At 34.8% G+C, this 21,224-nt stretch overlaps 1 protein-coding gene across 2 annotated transcripts in view; it reads left to right on the top strand.

Annotated features, from left to right (window-relative positions):
• LOC121422435 (ubiquitin carboxyl-terminal hydrolase 31-like) overlaps positions 1 to 21,224 on the top strand; it is a 67,816-nt gene that overhangs the window by 3,402 nt on the left and 43,190 nt on the right. For both annotated transcript variants that reach the window (XR_005971166.1, XM_041617471.1), the window contains exon 2: positions 13,644 to 13,976. Coding sequence is in view for 1 of the 2 variants with exons in the window: in XM_041617471.1 (XP_041473405.1) it covers positions 13,644 to 13,976 (333 nt within the window). In the remaining variant the exon portion in view is untranslated. The remainder of the gene's footprint in view (positions 1 to 13,643; positions 13,977 to 21,224) is intronic.

Genomic DNA, 21,224 nt, shown 5'->3' with positions numbered 1-21,224 from the left:
TATGAAACACCCGCCAGGCTAAAAATAATATTTAAACAGATTTTAAAAATCAGACAAATAAAACACTGAAAATTTGATCAAAATTGGAAAAGGAATTCATAACAAAGTTATGGCATTTTAAAGACCTGCATTATTCAATTGAAACAGTTGTGGGCATTTCTACATGTACATGAATATTTAATGAGCAAACTTACAATGTATGTCACACCCTCTTTTGTATTTAGGTTTATTCAAAAAATTTCCTTGAAGAACCAAAAATATTGGAGTAACAACTGAAAGTGCAATGCAACTTCATTACAAGGGAGACATATTATTCACACATTAAAAAATGAAACAATTATGATTTCATGTAATAACATAAGAAAATGGAAAGTGGGGATGTGACATCATGAGCCCATCTAATGAATGTTTCTGACGACTGGCATATAACTTTTCAGAATATATTGCCAATTTTCAATAACTTCTCTACATGTATTTGTTAACAGATTTTGATGAAATTTTCCGCATTTTGCTCTGTGAATTTTACTCTGCTTGTTTAAATATAAATATTTTCAGCATCCCTTTTAAAGACACTCAAGTAAATTTGTCTTTTATTCAACTTTACAATAAAAAAATACAGTATAAAGAAGTGGTTTTACATTGAAAGGCCACTTAAGATCGCTTCACTACATGTAGACTCCTTCAAGCATCCACATTACATTAATTTCATGAACGTTTTCATGTCAACTGCTTTAGCATCAGAGAGTGTAATAGGCAGAATCATAAACCTTCATCTTGTCATTTTCTCTATAACTAAGAATTATGTTGAAATAATTGACTAACCTAGATAAAAAAATTAATACTTTATAGTTCAAGTAATTAAAATTATAATTGTAATTGACAAAAGTATTATGTAATTGTAATTGAAAACAGTGCAATTTAATTGAAAAGTAGTTTTAATTGATCATTTCTTCAATGTAATTGATGAGGCCCAATCCCAACCCTGTCATCTACTCACTAAATAAACAGAATTGTGCAAAAACTTTTCCGTATATGCATGTAATATGAAACAATATTTGATTTCTTTATGAACATAGTTGCCAATGTTGCAACCTACTGCTAATCATAAAAATAACACTTCATTATTATCTTAAAATTGAAAAATTATATATAATAAAATACAAAAGAAGTACATGTAGGGAGTGAGTGACATCATCAACTCTGTATTTGTTTTGCTTAAGTTCTGTTTTGTGCATAGTTTATGGCGAAACTTTAAAATATATTCTTTTTCTCCAATTACAATCTTTCTTAATATCCAATTACAATGAAATTTTTTAGCATCAATTTACATGTACTGGAATACCTGTTTGATTTTTCTCTCTTTATTCAAAACCACTTGTTAGGGTGAAATAACAGAAGTATAAAAATGTGAAGTGCTTCTTTTTTAAATGAAATGCATGTGGGTTGTCTCTCTCTCTATGTGGGCTGTTGTAAAGATTATTTTAAGCATGGAGCTATTAACACATCCATGTTTTAAGCTACAGTAGTTTACACTGAATGGTTGATGGCGGAAGGACAGCACAAGCAATCTCATACATTACTCGTTCACAGTACAAATGTGATCACATGATGTATTTCTATTGTATGTTGGAAAAGTTCTTCTCATGTGTCTTCAGAAAACCGTGCCTAATCAGACAAGAATGTTATCGCGATACATGCTCATTCTCAGGTGACATGATCATGTGACACTTTCACAACAGAGAAAAGGTGCTAATATGAGAAACGTGAGGAGAGTGACACCTTGCGTGCCAAGCCGACGACGGCAGCACCGAGCGCCCTGTGAATGGGGTGCATCATTGTGATGTGAACTGGATTGCAAATGAGATATGGCTGGGAGTGTAATAATAAAAAATCTGTAATATTACACCTGTGTTATTTTGATATTGCTCAATATTGCTTTCATTCATACTTGCTTGAAGCTGTGTGAGATTCAGTACCAGTTCGACTGCAGAAAGGCTATACAGTAAATTACATTGAATGAAAGTCATGCACTTTTTGTATTCTTGTCAGCTTTTGCAAATATGAATTACTAACAAAAATTAAACTTGATATATTTAATAAAAATTATGAGTGGAATTATGGAAATGTCATGAAGTTGATAGGCCTATTCATTTTGATTGACCAGTAGAAGTAAAATGAAAATGTCTTGACTATCTACATTTTGGCAAGTAATGCTCAAAATAATTCCATGTACCTTTCAGATAAATGTTGAACTATCTTTTGACAATAACAAACTCTTGAGGGGGTTTTCGTCATTAGGATAATGAATAGCATTTGGCTGATATCCAACGCAGTGGCCATTATTGCTGATTGCAATTATTCATCATTGTGTCTGTATGTAAGTGCTTCAATATCAATTCAATAATATAGCAAAACAAAAGAACAACTTGCAATCATAAACAATATGTGAAGAAACTCAAGAAAGCAAATTGAAAAATACTCTGAAACATGATACTGTAATATTGTAAATTAGTTATAATCCAACAATTTCATGTATCACCGGTACATAAAAAAGAACAATAAAATAAAGTTAAAATTTATAACTCTCTTTAATATTCTTTAATGGATCATTTTTATTAAATAAACCTTCATTATTTTTCATCAATTTTTTTATTGAAACCAAATTATCGTCTTGGTGAACATCCTCTGTATTTATTTGTTACTTTTACTCTTTAGGCTATTTAAAAGTTAATACCAATTTGCTGTCAGAAGACATTTTTTTCTTTCCACACCGTCAATCTATCCCTTAAAGGAATAAAACAATAACAATGCAAAATGAAAATTTATGCATTTCTACATGTACATGTACATGTACTTGATCTGAATCTGAAACAGCAGCTGCCATTGAAGCTGTACATTGGCTATGCATTAGTCACTCATTTTAATTCAAAGGCTAATGAAACTGCGTGTATTGTTTAGTGTTGGGTCTTTGTGCACAGACTACAAATGTGCCAGGTGCTGGATGACAGTGAACCTCTCACATCGCTACATGCTGCATGAATGGAAGTGAAATGTACATAAAAAATTTATGGAATAAACGGAAATTATGGAATATTAAAAAATGAAAATTATCTGCTGCAATTAAAGAGCTTAAACCAAGAAATGAAGGTCTGGAATTTACATACTGTACTTCATATGCCCTATGCTACAAATAGGCCCTACAACATCCATACAGAATTTGTAAACTTTAAAATACATGCACAGTGTAGTAGTGGTTTATTATCAAATCTGTAATTGAAATATTTTATAATTCAAACAATTAATAAACATAGAAAGTGAGTGACATCATCAACTCTCTCTTAATTTGCATGTCACATGATTTGAATTTGGTGTTTGTTTGTTTGATTTTCTCTGTTGATTCAATTCAACTTTTTTTTCTGGGGCGAACTCTATACACAGGACTTGATGGGACTGACAACATGTACATGATTGTGGCTTACATGTAGGATGTACTGTACATGTCTTTGGCCATGTTTATGCTTCCACTTTTCAGGCCAGAATCAGCGTTTCCAAACGTGATTAGTCCAAAACACGGTTGCGTCCATGCTTACTTTCATTTAAACGCTGTTTCAAAACGCCGATCGTAAACTCACAAAAAGGTGCGTTTGTAAACGTCGTTTGACCAGAATCAGGCTTTCTGGGGAAGTATAAACAGAACCACGATCGTAAATGTGTTTTGACGTCATTCGGTACATGCTTCCGGTGAGATGAAAATCCGCGGGCAAATACAGTCGTATTGCTCCATGTTATCTCCACGTAATAACAACAATCAGAAAAAAAACTTTCGAAAAATGGCGCGCCCAATTTGACCTCGCTTTACGATGCAAAGCCAGCTGGAGATCATGATTTGCTCTGAAAAGTTAAGCATAAACAGCACTCCCAGAACCACGTTTACGATCGGCATTTTGAATCAAAGTTTGAAATCGCTGATTCTGTCCTCGTAATGGAAGCATAAACACACCCTTTGTTCATCAGGCATTCATGAGGAAGTTGTCCTGGAGTGACCTCAGTTGTCATATTGTTTTATGACCCTGTCTGCCAAAAACAAGCATTACTGTAGAAAATACATGTAAATTTCTCAGGATTGTTGTTGAATTAGTTTTTAACAGCGCTTTTTTTCAAAATTGAATACATACTACATGCGCCAATCAAACTTATATTACATCATTATAAGGTTTATTTTTATTATTTCAGTAGATAAGGTCTTATAGGCATTCCTGCCACAAGCCTCAGCTTTTAGGATATACATGTACGTCTTCTTTAAACCCAACATGTTCGTATTTATATTCTTCATGATTTTTGTATGAAGTATTATGTTTACCAAAAATGTAATGAAATGGAAGAAAATAAATGTTTGTTTGAATTGAATATTAATAATAATGCTGACCAGCAGTTGCCAAAGTGTGCATTCATATACACCACAAAATTATTCAGTTAAAAAGCTTTGTTTTCCACTGGTGGGAGAGCATTTATCATTTTCATGATTCAAATAATAGCCACTACACAAGGTCGGGAACCATTAGGGCGAAGTGTATATTCCGCCCTAAGCCACTTGTAGGCAAATATATATATATATATATATATGTATATATATATATATGTATATATATCAAATACCTAATAATGAAATAGCTCACGTTCTAAACAAAGCCTTTTTACTTCGCAACATCCTTCCAAAAGAATTTCAATTAGAACGATGATGAGAAAGGGTCAAGAACACATTTTTTTCTCAAAATTACAAAATATGGTAGAAATAGCTGATCATTGTAGATTTTCGAACTTTTCACTCAGAAAAGGCACATTCGTTATTGTAGTGCCGTTGTGACCAAATATAGCGCTGTTGAGAGGGGTGTGATCCAAAGCTGATATATCTTGAAACAGAAATTGGATCTAGGCAAATATGTTCGATCATTATTTCTGTAGGCAGGCTATATTTGTGTGTATTTATGGTGGAAGTTTTATGTATTGTCAGAAAATACTGTGTTTGATATGATTTGATTTTATGAAAAGTGTTTTGTACACTTGTATACAATCCACCATAATGCTACATGTATAGATGTGCACTCTTAAAAATACCCCCCCCCCAAAAAAAAATAATAATAGGTGATCTGCATACATTATGACAGACCACATAATAATTAGTTATTGTAGGTCATTGTAAAAAATACCGGTACTGACTCTGTTTTTTTTTGCATTTTGCAGTCTGTTGGACGGTGGTATAGTAGATTTGAACCATGATTTTAAAGACTCTCTTGGGAAATTATTGCTCACTACATCTCCTTGTGAATTTGAATTACTTCCTATTTTGTGTCAACGGAGGTACATGTAATAATACACAATTGCCAGTGAGTAAAGTGGGTAAGGTCCTTGACCATGTCATACAAGGAGTTACGATTGATCCAATTAGTCACAACTATGGCCAGCAATGTCATTATCCAAAAAATGCATGTTCAAAAAATATTTTCTAGATATGATTAAGTCATACATTCATCGTTTTCTTGAAAATTCAGTGTGCTTTTTTTATTTTGCTTACAAAAGACATTGTGCAAGTTTCCTTGAAAAAAGTTTGTCATGGTTGGATTTCCATAGACATGTAGTTTAGGTTGATCCGATCAATCATAATTTCTGTAAGACGGGGGGGGGGGGGGGGGGGGGCCAGATCAATGTAGAGCGATCTTTCAGCTCTATAATATGTGTGTAGGTCATACTAGGCATAAAAGTGTTGAATAATTGGTCAGGGAGAAATTGCAGGGGGGGGGGGTGGGCTTGGGGCAATATAGCCATGAAATGCTCTCAAGAGCTAGAGCACTGAAAATCCCTATTAATAGCAATGTTTTTCAAACTTATATCCAATGTAGAAAATAGGCAGTAAGTTATGAAAAGTACCCCCGCAAATTTATGTATAAATCCTTTGTGAATAATGATTATGCTTTATTGTTTTTTCTGATAAAAATGTCCATATTAATTTTATATGTATGGGGTTTACTCATTATCTCCACATGTTCCCCAAAAATGCAACATTCATTTTCGTTGTTTTATTAACTTCTGGTTTTGATAATTGCCTTTATGCCACAAACCTCACCATCCACATGCAATGAAAATAAACACATGCGAAGGACCATCAGGTCCTGACTAGGAATATTCATAGGCTTATAATCTATGACACCTGTGTGTGCGATGCATGCAGAGAACAGCAAGGTAATACTACATATATCACTGACCTTCTATGAAGAGGCCTTTGAATTCATGGCCATCCATCGCTAGTTTGCTGTATCATGAAAAAAAAGCAAGAGCTGTTACCTCTTCAGATAAGAAAAAAATATATTGTGCAGGCATATATGAGAATGAAACAAATTTTTATTTATTTTTATTTTGGGGCCACTTTTTGAAACCCTCTGCCTATATAAATCTTCTACATGGATAAGCTGTAACATTACAGTGAATGTGGATTTTTAGGGGGCCCTTTTTTAAATTTCTCGGGCTCTTTTGAGTATTTTGGGGGTGAAATCGCCCCAAAGCACTGAGTATTAGGCTTACATTTTTTTCTGCTTTGGAGAGAAAAATAATGTTGAGCTACATGTATATACATGTAGTATTTGATAAAAAGATGAGAAACATGCTCCTACTAAAAGTGGAGAACAACATATACAATAAAAATTTGATAAACAAAGATATTTGACGACTGGAAATAAAACAGAAAGCCCATACCACTTTAATATAAAATGCATATTTTATTTACATTTGGTTTAAAAACATGAATATATGAAACCAATTTCCAAGGTCAAAAGAACTGAACTGAGTATGTTCATAATCATACAATGTAGTTGTAGATAAATTTATAATAATGACCAAACAAATAAATTGAACAGCAGCAAATGTAGAAATATGTAGAAAAAGACAAGAGTGAATAGATGATACAAATTAGATTGAAACTGGTTTCCTGGACCGGTTTCCAGAAAACCAGTTTTAGGATTGTAATGAGAACGGTGTCCGAGGGACAGGATTTTATTTGACAAGACACGGCAGTAGGGGATACACGGATGATTTAGCAATGTGCAGTGACAGAGCAGCAGCAGGTAGCGCTCAATTCATTTGCGAACTTGACACGGAAGGTAGAGAGATAACTCAATAAAATTACCATGTTTCCCTACCAATATTACAGCCTCCCTTGCCTGTAATGAAGTGGTTGCAATCTGATTCTGACGTTAACAAAACCTCTATACAGTTTTTAAAAAAAGTGCTATTTAAAATTTTTATACAATGCAGTTAACTGCCAGTATATGAACCTTCAATAGTTAGGGTTTAAAAAGGTGAATAAAATCTTAAACAAATTTTAATTTCTAATATTTAGTTGTCAATAAATTCAGCACTTTTGTTTAAATTGTTGAACTGCTGTCAGGTTTGTATAGTAACAGCGTTGCATAAAATTTTGATAACATTTTTACTGGGTATCTAATATGGTAGCACTCACTACAATATTTCCCTGCAGACTCAATTGCTCAATAATGACATTTGAAAAAAAAAAAAGGAGTATCAATGACAATTTAAACTGTTTGGTTGATCATAAAACTGGGGTATTAAAACCAACACTACATGTAGTTGGTCTTCCTAAAGCTCCACCTTGAAGTGTTAAAAGTTACACTTACACCCTAGAGATTGAGCACAACACCATATACATCCCCACTTGTTCTATTTTATTATATGAAATTAGATTTGTCAAATTTGTTCCTCCAAGAACTAGAAAAATTGGATTGACAACTGATTTAGTGCATTAGATATTTATTGCTGGAACTGTAATATTTCATTAGAAGGGAGACATATTAATCACACAAGTATGAAATAATGGAAAAATTATGATATTATGTAATAACATAAGAAAGCGGAAAGTGGGGATATGACATCATCAGCCCACCTAATAAATATTCATAACAACTGTTTTCACAAAACATTGCCAAACTTTAAACTGCAATAACTTTATTATTTGTTATCCGATTTTGATGAAATTTTTGGCATTTTGCTCAGTGAATTCTACTCTATTTATTAAGAAATGAATATTTCCAATCCGGACCATCCCTTCAAAGTTGTGAAGAGTAATCCCCGTAATTTATATTAAAAAAAAAATTATTTTTTTTTGGGGGGGGGCTGCTTCAGAACCATCATCTATACTACTGCATCAGAGGTACATGTATGCTCACTATACATGCCGCCCTCCCACTGTGCCTGAGATATTTGACTGTTAGGATTCTCAGGATGGGTTTGCCTATCTCATCGAGGGTCAACAAGAAAGGATGTGGATGGGTGGATGGCAAACTTAGGGGGTATTGGTTACATTGCAATAAAGACGTGTGGTAATCTTAATAATATAGGCGATGGAAGAGAGGGGCCAATGGGTAAGTTGTGTCTAATGCTGCTCAGTGCAAATTGTGTAGGGATGACTTTATTAACTGGAAACTACTGAATATTCTGTTATTGTGTGCAAATCCCAAGAATTTAAGTGTTCTGAACTTCTGGCCAGCATACAGTTGTGTATATATTGTAAATTTATTGCGTCCAGTGAAGAAAGTTCAATGCATACATGTAGGAACTTGTTGAGTTTTCATTTAAAACAAGATATTTTAATTTTACTAGAATGCAGCCTTGTACATGTAATACGTTTGAGGTTGCGAAATGGCTAATACTTGCTTGAACACAGGTTCACAGTACATAGTAATAGGCATTTATATCGCGCCATCTATCTAGAAATATTCTATTTCGAGGTGCGTTGTTAGTATTATTATTACCCTGGCTTTAGCTCGAGCTGCCTTTTAGCGCTCATGCATTCAAGGAATTAATCCTGCCAGTCACCCATTCACCTCACCTGGGTTGAGTGCAGCACAATTTGGATAAATTTCTTGCTGAAGGAAATTACGCCATGGCTGGGATTCAAACCCACGACCCTCTGTTTCAAAGTCAGAAGACTAATTCACTGGGCCACAACGCTCCATATGCAAATGTAGGATTCATTGTGGTGTAGGCAGTGCACTGTATGTATGTGGTATGTCTGCCGCATGGTTTCCTTTTTCTTACACCTGTACATTCTTCAACTATTTGAGATACACATCTAATAAATACACATGCAGGGGGTGTTTCACAAAGATTTAAGTATGACTTAGAGTCGCACTTAAATACCGAGTTGCGTACGGTATGAAAGGCTTGACCGCATTGGTCAGATCTTGTCATGAGGACGCGCAGTACTGTGTATCTATCAATAAGACCGTGCGGTGCATATCATGTATGCGTCGGCATTTAAGTGCGACTTAAGCCATACTTAAATCTTTGTGAAACACCCCCCAGGTCTACTCACAGTTTTGACAAACTTCAATGATACAGTACATATAGTCCAGGGTCCCGTTTTACAAAGAGTTACGATCGTTCCAATCAGTGGTAACTCTATGAAAATCCATCAGTGTCATAAATTTTTCTGCAGGAAATTTGCACAATGTCTTTTGTAAACAAAGGGAAACACAGTGAATTTTGAAGAAAACAATTATGCATTCAAATATACATCATAGCTAGAAAACATTTTGAACAAACATGCATAATACATGTAGTTGTGATTGATCGGATCAATCGCAACTCTTTGTAAGACGGGGCCCAGGGTACTAATTTCAAGAGGGCTGTGATTGATCCAATCAGCATCAACTATATGGACATCCATAATTGCCATACATGTAATTTTTCCTGTAGCAAATTTTCACAATGTCATTTGTAGACAAAGAGGATAACTGTTAAGAAAAGGATGTCAATGTCTAAGTATAAAAGTACATCATATCTTGAAAATAGTTAAAAGAAACATCCATTTTAGATGTTGACGTTGTTGGCTTTCCATAGTTGTGGTTGATCAAAACTTGATTGCATCAATTGCAACTCTTTGTAAGACAGGGCCCTGATTTCCTGATGATGCATGGTCAATAAATTGTACATCTAGAGTAGATGTGGACACACTCAGTGTTCTCTTCTTGAATGAAATATACTTGCATAATTTCAAACGAAATGAAAAGCACATCTACATGTACATTGTACATGTACTTGATTAATTGGTGGATAGTTTTTGTGCTCTATAAACAACCAGTTTTTCTTGTTTTGAAAAAAATTAATAAAAAACATGTTCTATTTTGACAACCCAAATTGTTTGACCATATGGGGGGTAATAAAAACCTCAAAAAGTTGCTTAAATTTTACATTCCACATGCTAAACATGATTACATCTATGAATTGCCCATCTATTTTCCTATAAAACTTTTCTTGTTTATTGTTATGATTTAGTTGGAAAATATCAAGAAAATGAAGAATATTCCCATTTTTACTTTTCTGAACTTTGAAAGATCATTTTCAGTTGATGTCACACCCGGTCTACTTACATGTACATGAAAGTCTTCATGTGGGACTACAATATTGTTCTTAAATTTCATTGTAGTTTGGGGGAATTTTTTTATCCCCTGTCTGGTAGGTAAAAACATTTTAATGTAATTTTTGTTTACACTATTAGTCGGAATTATTGATACAAGGTCCTGAATGAAAAGACTACTACATGCTTGAAGTGAAAATATGGGGGATTTTATCAATGAATAATAGATAGATCCTTCATCAGTGAAATCCATTAGTGATTTGGACAAAATTGAATTTTCCCCCATTGAACTTCTCTGGGAAGCGGTGGAGCGCCATAGTCGATGGGAAATCTGCATTGATCCGTTCCAGTGCATTGTGATACATTTTTATTATGCGATTATGGACAGTCGCATGGATGGATTGAGAGCATTTATGGAATACTATTACCCAGTCTATTGAATAAATATTGAATAGGATGCTGTAAAGTGGAGTTGTGTGAAAGTGTTCTCTTTTAATAGATATTTTCATGATAAACTGTCAGAAATGGGAACATGTATCGCATAGTCTTCATATTTTACATGAAATTACACTGCATGTACAAATTTGTTACAGAAAATTTTTAAAGAAATTTAAACCACAGGGTTTTTTTTTCTTCGTTTTTAGTCGCATGCCATATCAAACCATTGCTTACTGTTTCTTAGTCTTATTGGGTTATATCAATCTTTCGCTCGCCTTCGGCAGCAATTTTCTTAAAGAGGTGAACCGAAAAGTCGATATCCTTTGCATGTCATATTTATCTTTCGCATGTCATATTTATCCTTCGCTTACCGTTTGTTGATGAAATTTGAAAATAGTTACTGATTGCATGATTTGACAAAATTTTTTGTTGATTTCGCGTGCATTTCATTCATTTTCCCATTCGTCATCCTTCGTCTGCCTACATTTGATCAGGTGTGAGGGGGCTTTTAAAATGGCGATGCAAGGGACATTGTTCCCTGCTTATTAACAGAGATACATGTACTTGTACATTGTATTTCATAAAAAATTGAAATTGAGTTTGCATTTTATTTTGATTAAGAATATTCCTCCTTGCCCTCTGGTCGTCAAATAATTGATAATTACATACGTACACACAATATACATGTACCTTTGATGGTCAATACGTGGATACAGTATGTACAGTCTTGAGGTCCAATCTTAATCATACACATAGCGTATGAGAATCCTGTACTTCAAGGTCATACATGTATACCCATCTGTTAATTTTCATCTGATAATTAAAAAAACTTGAAGGTGTGAGTACGCCAGAGTGGATGGTATTCCATTCTATAGCATCTATAGCCAAATGTACGAAGGTCAAAGGCAACTACATGGGTATAATTTAGGGGCTATTGATTGTTTTTAAGTACAAAAGATCATCCATGGGAGGGGGCAATCATGTAGTTGACCATTCAGGAGTGTTTTTCTCGCTTGATGCAGCTCCCCCAATAAACCAATCTAGAATTAATATTATCGTGGTATCAGTAGTTTGGAGAGAAGCAGAGACAGTTTGTGTCTTCTTTTTTTTCCTGGGGGGGGGGAACCTTGATTTAATTTCTCAAGTCTCAACATTGGTTTCAAAGTATGTCAAAGATTCTTTTTTATCCATAAGATGATGGTAGAAGTCATTGTATTGTACATATACAGCTAGAGGAGTCAAATTTTACATTTTACTCTATTCCTTTATATAAAGAAAATGGCAAAGGAAAGAGTTCTATGAGCTATCTGCACTACCTATTTTTATGAGAAATTAGTAGTATGTTGTATTTGTGCGCTATGAAAATATTGAACTGTTTTCTTTTCAATCCTGCTTCTTTTGATTGTACTTTGGACCAGAAATAAAAGGATTATCAATCATATTATTTGAAGGAAAAAAAATAATATTTTTTTTGCAAGGTTGCATTTGGTATTAGAGCAATCCCTGCTGGAAAATTGCCATTTCTTTTTGTGTCAGTTCATGGTGAATTAACTTCTTTGAATCATTCATCATAGAGTGGTTTTCAATTAGATTCTCCATCATCGTTGTCTAGCTCATATAGCACAAGCCCCCGATTTAAAAAAAAAAGATATTGATATGGTCTGAATTTTTAGCCTACTGCAGGTAATATAAAAGTTTGTACCATGTAGGCTTACATAACAGCACAAGAAGTTAGAACTTGTTATAGACTTTTTCCAAGACCTGCTTGTTATTAATACAATAAGCATCCTAATCAGAGTCTGTGCATGCAGACTAATTCTGTGTCTGCTATTAAAAGATGGAAGGTATTATCTTTGTTCACCTTTGTAGAAAAAAGTATTTCCTCTTCTTTTCACTGCCAAGGAGCCCCTGGGGATTTTCCATTCTTTATCTCTCCTCTGACAGCGTGTCAAAGCAATTTGAAGGTGAATTGTCAAGTTGAGAGAAATACAAGAAGTTATTCATAATAAGTGCAGAGGAGAGCTGCATGTATAATTCAATATTCTGAGTGCTGGGATAACGATATGACATACATGTATGCAGTTGTATTATCACAAGGAAGTGGGCCTGGTGGCTCAGTGGTAGAGGATCTGCCTCATGAAAAGGGTTGTGGGTTCGGTCCCTGGCTGAGTCGTATCAAAGACTGTATAATTCTGAGCACTTGAATAATATAGCATAATGCATTATCACGATGGTAGGACACCTGCCTCATGAAAGGGGTGTGCGGGTTAGATCCCTGGCCAAGTCGTACCAAAGACTTTGAAATTGAAAACGGAACCTTATTCCTCCTTGCCAGGTGCTACATGCAGGTGTATTAGAATGGAGAGGTTTAATAATAGTGTAGTGCAGGCTAGAAGAGTAACAAAGATACATGTTTGACCTACATAGCATCTCTGGGGAAAATAAGGACAGTTGTTAATACTATCATTACTATTGTCATATTATTGACAACATATTCACATATCAGTGATATTCTGCACCATCATAACAAAAGAAATATTTTTGTTAAACAAATGGTAAATAGATTTCACATAAGTTTGTTTGTGCTTGATCCCTGAGTCACATATGCACAAAACAGCCATTTTAAAATTTTTTGTACCAGCTGCATATAGGTGTTTTGAATAAAAATAATACCTGTTACTACGATCGAAACATGAAAATCTGTTTATCTGCAAAGTGGTACCTTTATTGAAAAAATACATTTCAATGAACTAAAATTCTTATTCCTTTTCACTTCCAGAATGGACAGAACAAAAGTGACGAGCTGATGGCAGCGGAATCCCTTGCCAACCACATGAGGCGCAATAACAGCTTCGTCCAGGATCTCTTCCAGGCGCAGTATCGGTCCTCCCTGACCTGCCCTCACTGCGGCAGGCAGAGCAATACCTTTGACCCCTTTCTCTGTGTGTCACTGCCCATTCCGCAGAGGACAACCAGAGTGGTCATCATAGTAGTCATCTATGCTGATAGGGATCCCAGGGTGGTCAGGTTCGGCATTGTCCTGGAGACCTCCGGGAGTGTAGCCGATCTGAGGTCCAACATTGCTAGTACCTGCAGTATAGCGGTCACAAGGGTAAGAAGATTACTATCTAAATCCTATTTTCTTCATAATCAAAGGCCGCTTTCACAAAGAATTCACAAAGCAAACATTGGCATTTACGAAACAATAACCATAAGTAATTATTGGCTCAGCAGCCAATCAAAGTCATGATTCGTGGTAATTACTACTGTTCATGGCAACGTTAATAGCATTAGTATCTTTAAGATGGGGCCCAGGTGTTTAGAAGGTACAATGAAGCTTTCAAAGGTAGTGGGTACTGAAAGCCATTTGCACCATAAATACAATAAACTCAAATTAATCGCTCGAAACAGCTAAAATAATAGTTTGTCGCTTGATGGGAATAGTTCAGCTTCAGACATGCTAATCAGGCTGGCATGAACATACGTACATGTACTGCTTTTTTCCAAGGTACTCGTATATTGTAATGCTAAATTTATTGGCTCATACTTGGAACCATAATTCTGCTGTCTATCTAGTCTTGTCTGCAGTCTTTAACGATACCGTACTCCGTTAAAACTCAACCATCTGTACAGTGTACAAAGCCTGCCTGTCTCTAAAAATCATCTGTTCTGTTTTTGTCGGGTATTCAACTTCCTAGGTTTGTTTCTAAATTCAACACCTTGGGCCCGTTGCATAAAACTTTTTACCTGAGAAAACTTGTTTTTACCAGAGTTTTTGCCCTGTGTTAAAGTCAATGGCAGAAATCAGACTAAACCTAATTTACAGTTTTTACCAGAGTTTTCTCAGGTAAAAAGTTTTATGCAACAAGCCCCTTATGTATCCATTGTATTGAATGTAGTAATAAATTTAGAAACAAGTCCATTCTCCTGCCTCCTTATTAAATATAGAGCTCTTTACAAAGCAAATTTCATTTTACAAAAGGTATGATTGATGCACATATACAAGCATTGGTGATTATTCAGTAGTTCATTAGCTCAGTTTACCCCAAGCAATTCTGAATCCATTCAGATCCAATGTCACAACCTAATTGGATCATCATTAGCGAGTGCATCCATGTAAAAATTACTGAGTTCTTGATTGCCTTTCCTGATTCTCATTGAAAATACATGTACATCACAATGATCACCTCCCTGCAGGAAGATGGAAAGATTTGATTGCAGCTAGTTATTTCTGCAGTTATACGGGAATTGTCAATTTTTTGTTACTTGTTTATTAAAGAGGGATGGGCAAGTGAGATGCTGCTAGAATATAAATATGAGCCTCAGTATAGGCCTACAATCTTCAACAAGCACATGAGACCTCATCTCTCTCTCTCTTCCTATTCTCTTTCAGGCATTTTTTTATTTTATTTTGGGGCTACTCTTCACATCCTACTGGGTCAATATGCAACATAGCTCCTGTGTTATTTCTCCCTTCTCTCTCTCCCCCTTTTATTCTATATCTACATACATGTATGTCTCTCTCTATCAGTAGGCTCCTGTGAAGGTAAATATGTGGTGAGGGAATCTGTGACCACATTCAGCTTACTTCAATACTCAAATCAACAAGTGGATCTTGAAACAAGACTAGCACAAATACAACTTTGTTGTAATTTATGTGAAAGAAATTATTATTATTATCATTTTTGTCTCACCTGCATAGCAGAGTGAGACTATAGGCGCCGCTTTACCGGCGGCGGCGGCGGCGTCAACATCAAATCTTAACCTGAGGTTAAGTCTTTGAAATGACATCATAACTTAGAAAGTATATGGACCTAGTTCATGAAACTTGGCCATAAGGTTAATCAAGTATTACTGAACATCCTATTAGAGTTTCATGTCACATGACCAAGGTCAAAGGTCATTTAGGGTCAATGAACTTTGGCCGAATTGGGGGTATCTGTTGAATTCCCATCATAACTTTAAAAGTTTATGGATCTGATTAATGAAACTTGGACATAATAGTAATCAAGCATCACTGAACATTTTGTGCAAGTTTCAGGTCTCATGATTAAGGTCAAAGGTCATTTAGGGTCAATGAACTTTGGCCGAATTGGGGGTATCTGTTGAATTACCATCATAACTTTGAAAGTTTATTGGTATAGTTCGTTAAACTTGGACATTAGAGTAATCAAGTATCACTGAACATCCTGTGTGCATTTCAGGTCACATGACCAAGGTCAAAGGTCAATGAACTTTGGCCGAATTGGGTGTATCTGTTAAATTACCATCATAACTTTGAAAGTTTATGGATCTGATTCATGAAACTTGGACATAAGAGTAATCAAGTATCACTGAACATCCTGCGCGAGTTTCAGGTCACATGATCAAGGTCAAAGGTCATGTAAGGTCAATGAACTTTGGCCATGTTGGGTTTTTTTGTTGAATAACCATCATATCTCAGTAAGTTTATTGGTCTAGTTCATAAAAAGTGGACATAAGAGTAACCATGTATCACTGAACATCTTGTGCGAGTTAGAGTACCGGTAGTTTTCAAAGTCAGCACTGCTGCTATATTGAACCGCGTGATGCAGGTGAGATGGCCAGAGGCAATCCACTTGTTAAAATAATTTCCCAAAGAGTTGTAGAAAAAATAGTCGATTCTCACTGGTTGCCTTCATAAAGCCAAGCAAGGAAGACATTTTGAGAGAGGCTTTCCATGCACAAGGTCCAGTCAAGGTCATTAGTCTGGATATGCTGGCCTCCTACCTTGAGCTAAAATGGTTTTAATTCTCAAACTACATGTACCCATGTCCATTGTGTGTGTGTTTTATATATATATAATAATATATATATATACCTATATTGCAAGAAAAGTTTGATATTGAAAAGTATGTACAAAGGCCAAATAAATACACCAAGCTCCAGAACTGAGAAAATATGTTGTAGCCGCTTTCTTTTCTATATCTTTAAAACCGCGGCGCTGTCTTCCATATCTCACAGTATCCTTGAAAGTCTTCATACTATTTCCCCATCCTCTGTAGCAGTAGCTAATTTTATCACTTTCCTTCTGTAAAATCATTCCCTAGCATGCCTACGTGTAGCCTCTACTAGGAATGAGGTAATTTGATTCATTCTACTGAAAAAAAGACATTTAGTAAGAAAGCAGGCGCAAAGGATTGAGACTTCACGGAAGTAGAGAGGGTTGAAGCGTGGCTAAACGGCTGCATTGCTTCAAAGCCATTGCTTCTGACAGGAAATGACTTTCTCGAACTTGCGATTGCATCTGAAGGAATTTGTGAGAAAATTTACCAACCTTCCTCTTCCCTGCTTTAATCTTATGTTTTATCCGGTAATTTCTATTAATTTTATTTTATTATTTTATTATGTATTCAATACTGCAATGTAGAACTAAGGAAAACTATCACTTTTACCCTGTAACTAAAAATTTTATACTTCAATCCTTTCGACATTGTGCACCATTAATAGTCTTTCGGTTGAAATTTGATCATGTAAAACACTTCATTTATTCAAAACGAAACTTAAGTAGTATTTGCTGACATCTTGAATGTTTTAGTAGCATTCTGTTTTCTCATCTAATATTTGTATAGGGTTTGTGTGTTATTTATATACTGTTCTCTTGAAAAAATTTTGATATAGTTTTGTATCTGGTTTTATAATAATATTGATGATAATCTTTTATTGCCCACACTAGGGTAGCCAACTTGACAAGCCATCCGTCTTTTGGGGGCTTTTCCCTAAATCCCTTTATTATATTAATGTTATATGGAATATTTCAATTCAAATGATATGAACTGACCTGAACGTATCAGAAATAATTCCCTTCCATTTTCTTGAATGCATGTTTCAACTCATTGTGTTTACATGACATTTGCTCAGATGGATAATCTGCATGTGAAGCCAAATTTAAAACCTATTAACCTAACATCCAAAATCAAATAAAACCTTATCCAGTGGCCAGTGCCCCCCCCCCCCCCCTTTGAGAGGCACAATTAAAATTTGTGATATAAAAATGCTGTTAAAACAGAAGTGTGCCCCCCCCTTTCGAAAGTGAAGACCTTTTTCCTTGGGAAAATGTGCCCCCCCCCCTTTCGAAATATCCTGGATCCACCCCTGCCCTTATCTTTTTCATTATTTTGAAGAAAAAACTTGATTACAATCCGAACTCTTACCCTATGCCCTCTGAGATACTTAAAGGTCAAGTCCACCCCAGGAAAATGTTGATTTGAATCAATAGAGAAAAATTCAGCAAGCACAACACTGAAAATTTCATCAAAATCGGATGTAAAATAAGAAAGTTATGACTTTTCAAAGTTTCGCTTATTTTCAACAAAATAGTTATATGAACGAGCCAGTTACATCCAAATGAGAGAGTCGATGATGTCACTCACTCACTATTTCTTTTGTTTTTTATTGTTTGAATTATACAATATTTCAATTTTTACGAATTTGACGATTAGGACCTCCTTGCCTGAAGCACAAAATGTTAAAATAATGTAATTCCATGTGTTCAGGGAGGAATGAAAATTCATTTCACATGACAATGACGAGAAAATAAAAATATTTCATATTTCATATAATAAAATACAAAAGAAATAGTGAGTGAGTGATGTCATCAACTCTCTCATTTGGATGTAACTGGCTCGTTCATATAAATATTCTGTTGAAAATAAGCGAAACTTTAAAATGCCATAACTTTCTTATTTTACATCCGATTTTGATGAAATTTTCAGTGTTATGCTTGTTGAATTTTTCTCTTTTTATTCAAATCAAGTTTTTGTTGGGGTGGACTTGTCCTTTAAGACAGGAGCACATGTTGTGTCACCATTCTGACAAACCAGATTACAGAGTGGAAAACACAGTGTGCATATATGCATGACCAGAAAGATTAAAAAAAGGCTTTTTTTCTGGTTGATATGCCAGCAGCAATATAGATTGAATTCCCATTTGATTTTTTTTTTTGGGGGGGTGATGTATATACATGTAGATAATTTCATACAGATAATTTTATGTTAATGTACCAGATCTAGATCTATGATTCTAGGGTGACAATTAACCTTGATTTTAAAGACTTTTTCATGGAATATCTGTCTGCTGCAACTACATATTTTTACCTTTAAACATATTCAAGCTTTCTTTGTGAAACACCCCCTTCCCGTATTGTAATTTGTATGCATAAAGGGATGCAGACACAAACTGCTTTATGTCATCAGCTACTTCCAGTAGCGTACACAGGATTTTTTTAAGGGGGGAGTTCAAGCTGAATGAAATGTTGACAAAAAAAGCCTTCAGAAAAGTAGGGGTGGGTGGTTTACACAATCGCAACTTGGCGTCACAACTGTAACATTCATGTCAGTTTGTTTTTCATTGTACCAAAACTCAAAGTCCAATGTCAAACAAATCATGCTTCAATAGAGCAATATGACACCCATGACTTGGTTATTGACTTATAACAATGATGGATCCGCAATGAACTTTGAATCAATACAGAACGTGATATTCAGGTATCGGTGGAGATCAGGCGATATCACATGTGTATTTGATTAGCTTTCGTATTTGATCAATATTGTGTATTTTAGTGGTTAATTTGTATTGGCAAATTTTATTATTATCTTTAATGAACTGATAAACTGTGACATGTGCATCATGGTTTAATATCTAATCAAAGTCAATGGGATGATTTATGCAATTGATAAAAAACTGTAGGGCTTTCATGTTTTGTTTGGATTATTTCATTGGTTTTGAGATACATAGATATTTCAACCATTTCTTAAGATGGATGCAAACAAATGAAAGCCTCAAGTCATCATTTTGCAATTAAGGATCTGTATGAGCATATACGTGTACTATTTTTTTATAGAAAAATTTGAAATGTTCAAATTGATTTAATATTGCTGTAGTAAAATAATAAAATGTGTTATATCTGTGTTTTAATTTAGAGCCACAGCAAGGCACTTTGTTTTATTGTACATACATGGTAAAATCTGGCAACTAAGCAATCCAAGGCTTTATGTTTCTATATATGGCATATTTCTGTAGGAAATGTTGAAAGAGCACCAAAAAAAAAATCAAGTTGAACAACAGGAAAAATATCAAAGGGAAACGCACACAAAATTGTTTTTAAAAAAACAAGAGTCCGGATTCTTAATCAGAATACGGCAATAGTTGCCCTGATTTCAGCTGATTAGATTGGAAAATCTCAGACTTGCTGTAAAATTTGTATGTGCCAGTATAGAATACAAGTACACACTCTAAAAAACGAAGAGAGCGAAGAGCTAATTTAGCTCTTAAAGAGCGATTATAGTGACTGCACTTCGGAGAGCTGAATTTTTCTCGTTCAAATTTGAACTAGACCAATCAGCACTCCAAAGTGCAGTCACTATACACGTGTAGGGTCTGATAGCTGTACGTACATGTATTTAAGAGTCTTCAAGCATGGGGACATAAGTGAAATCTCAAAGGAAGTACTCTCATTTAAATTATTTCTTTCTTGTTATGCACATGCATGGCCTTTTGTAATGTTTAACTAAAAAAGTCACAGAAAATGATGATTTTCATGAGGACGTCTTTAAATTCAAGATCAGTTGCTACTATTTCTTTGAAAATCCAGATCTAATAATAATCTACATCTGCACATTTACAGTTCATTTATATGTAAACTTTACTTTGTGAAATTATGAAATCTCAGCTGAAATGTGAATGCACAGGAAATTGTCAGCACAAATGGCACTTGTATAACCACCTATTATTATTATTGCTTAATAGAAAAAAAGAGTTACCCACCAGGAATGACATGCTCATTTTTTTTTTAAATTTATCAGCAATTATCAATTTTCCCCCAGAATCATTTGCTTCATATTTAGTTTTATATTTTGGGTGGTCATTTTATAATATTGGATTCATTTAAACCCATTTTGAGATCGTCATTATAACACAACTGGCATTTACATTTGATTTGAAGTTGAAGAAGATGGAATAGTCCTGAATACACACATGACCCACTTCTCGCAGCCCAGTAAAATGTAAATTATTAGCAATAAAGTGAGAATGACACACAATTACGCCCAGTGAATTCTAGATAATTAGTCTCAAGAGTGTTGTGAAGCAGTATTTGTGAATTAGGGAATATTTTCCTTGTTAGATTTCAAAGGCAGTGTTTTCATTCTTCTTGCAGACAATTAGTGTCACTTTCTATTGGCTATCCAGTAGTCTGCAAGCACAGACTCATATTTGACACTATGTACAGAGTGAAGACCAGGGGCCAGTTGCAGAAAGAGTTGCAATTAAACGCAAGCCAAAATATTAAGCGCAAGTCCCGAATGGGCACTGTTGATTGGTTGAAAATCAAGTTGCGCAAGAT

The sequence above is a fragment of the Lytechinus variegatus genome, chromosome 10, assembly GCF_018143015.1.
Source record: "Lytechinus variegatus isolate NC3 chromosome 10, Lvar_3.0, whole genome shotgun sequence".
In the NCBI taxonomy this organism is placed as follows: Eukaryota; Metazoa; Echinodermata; class Echinoidea; order Temnopleuroida; family Toxopneustidae; genus Lytechinus; species Lytechinus variegatus.
Note: the sequence above shows the minus strand (reverse complement) of the source record. Positions and strands in the feature narration are given on the sequence as shown.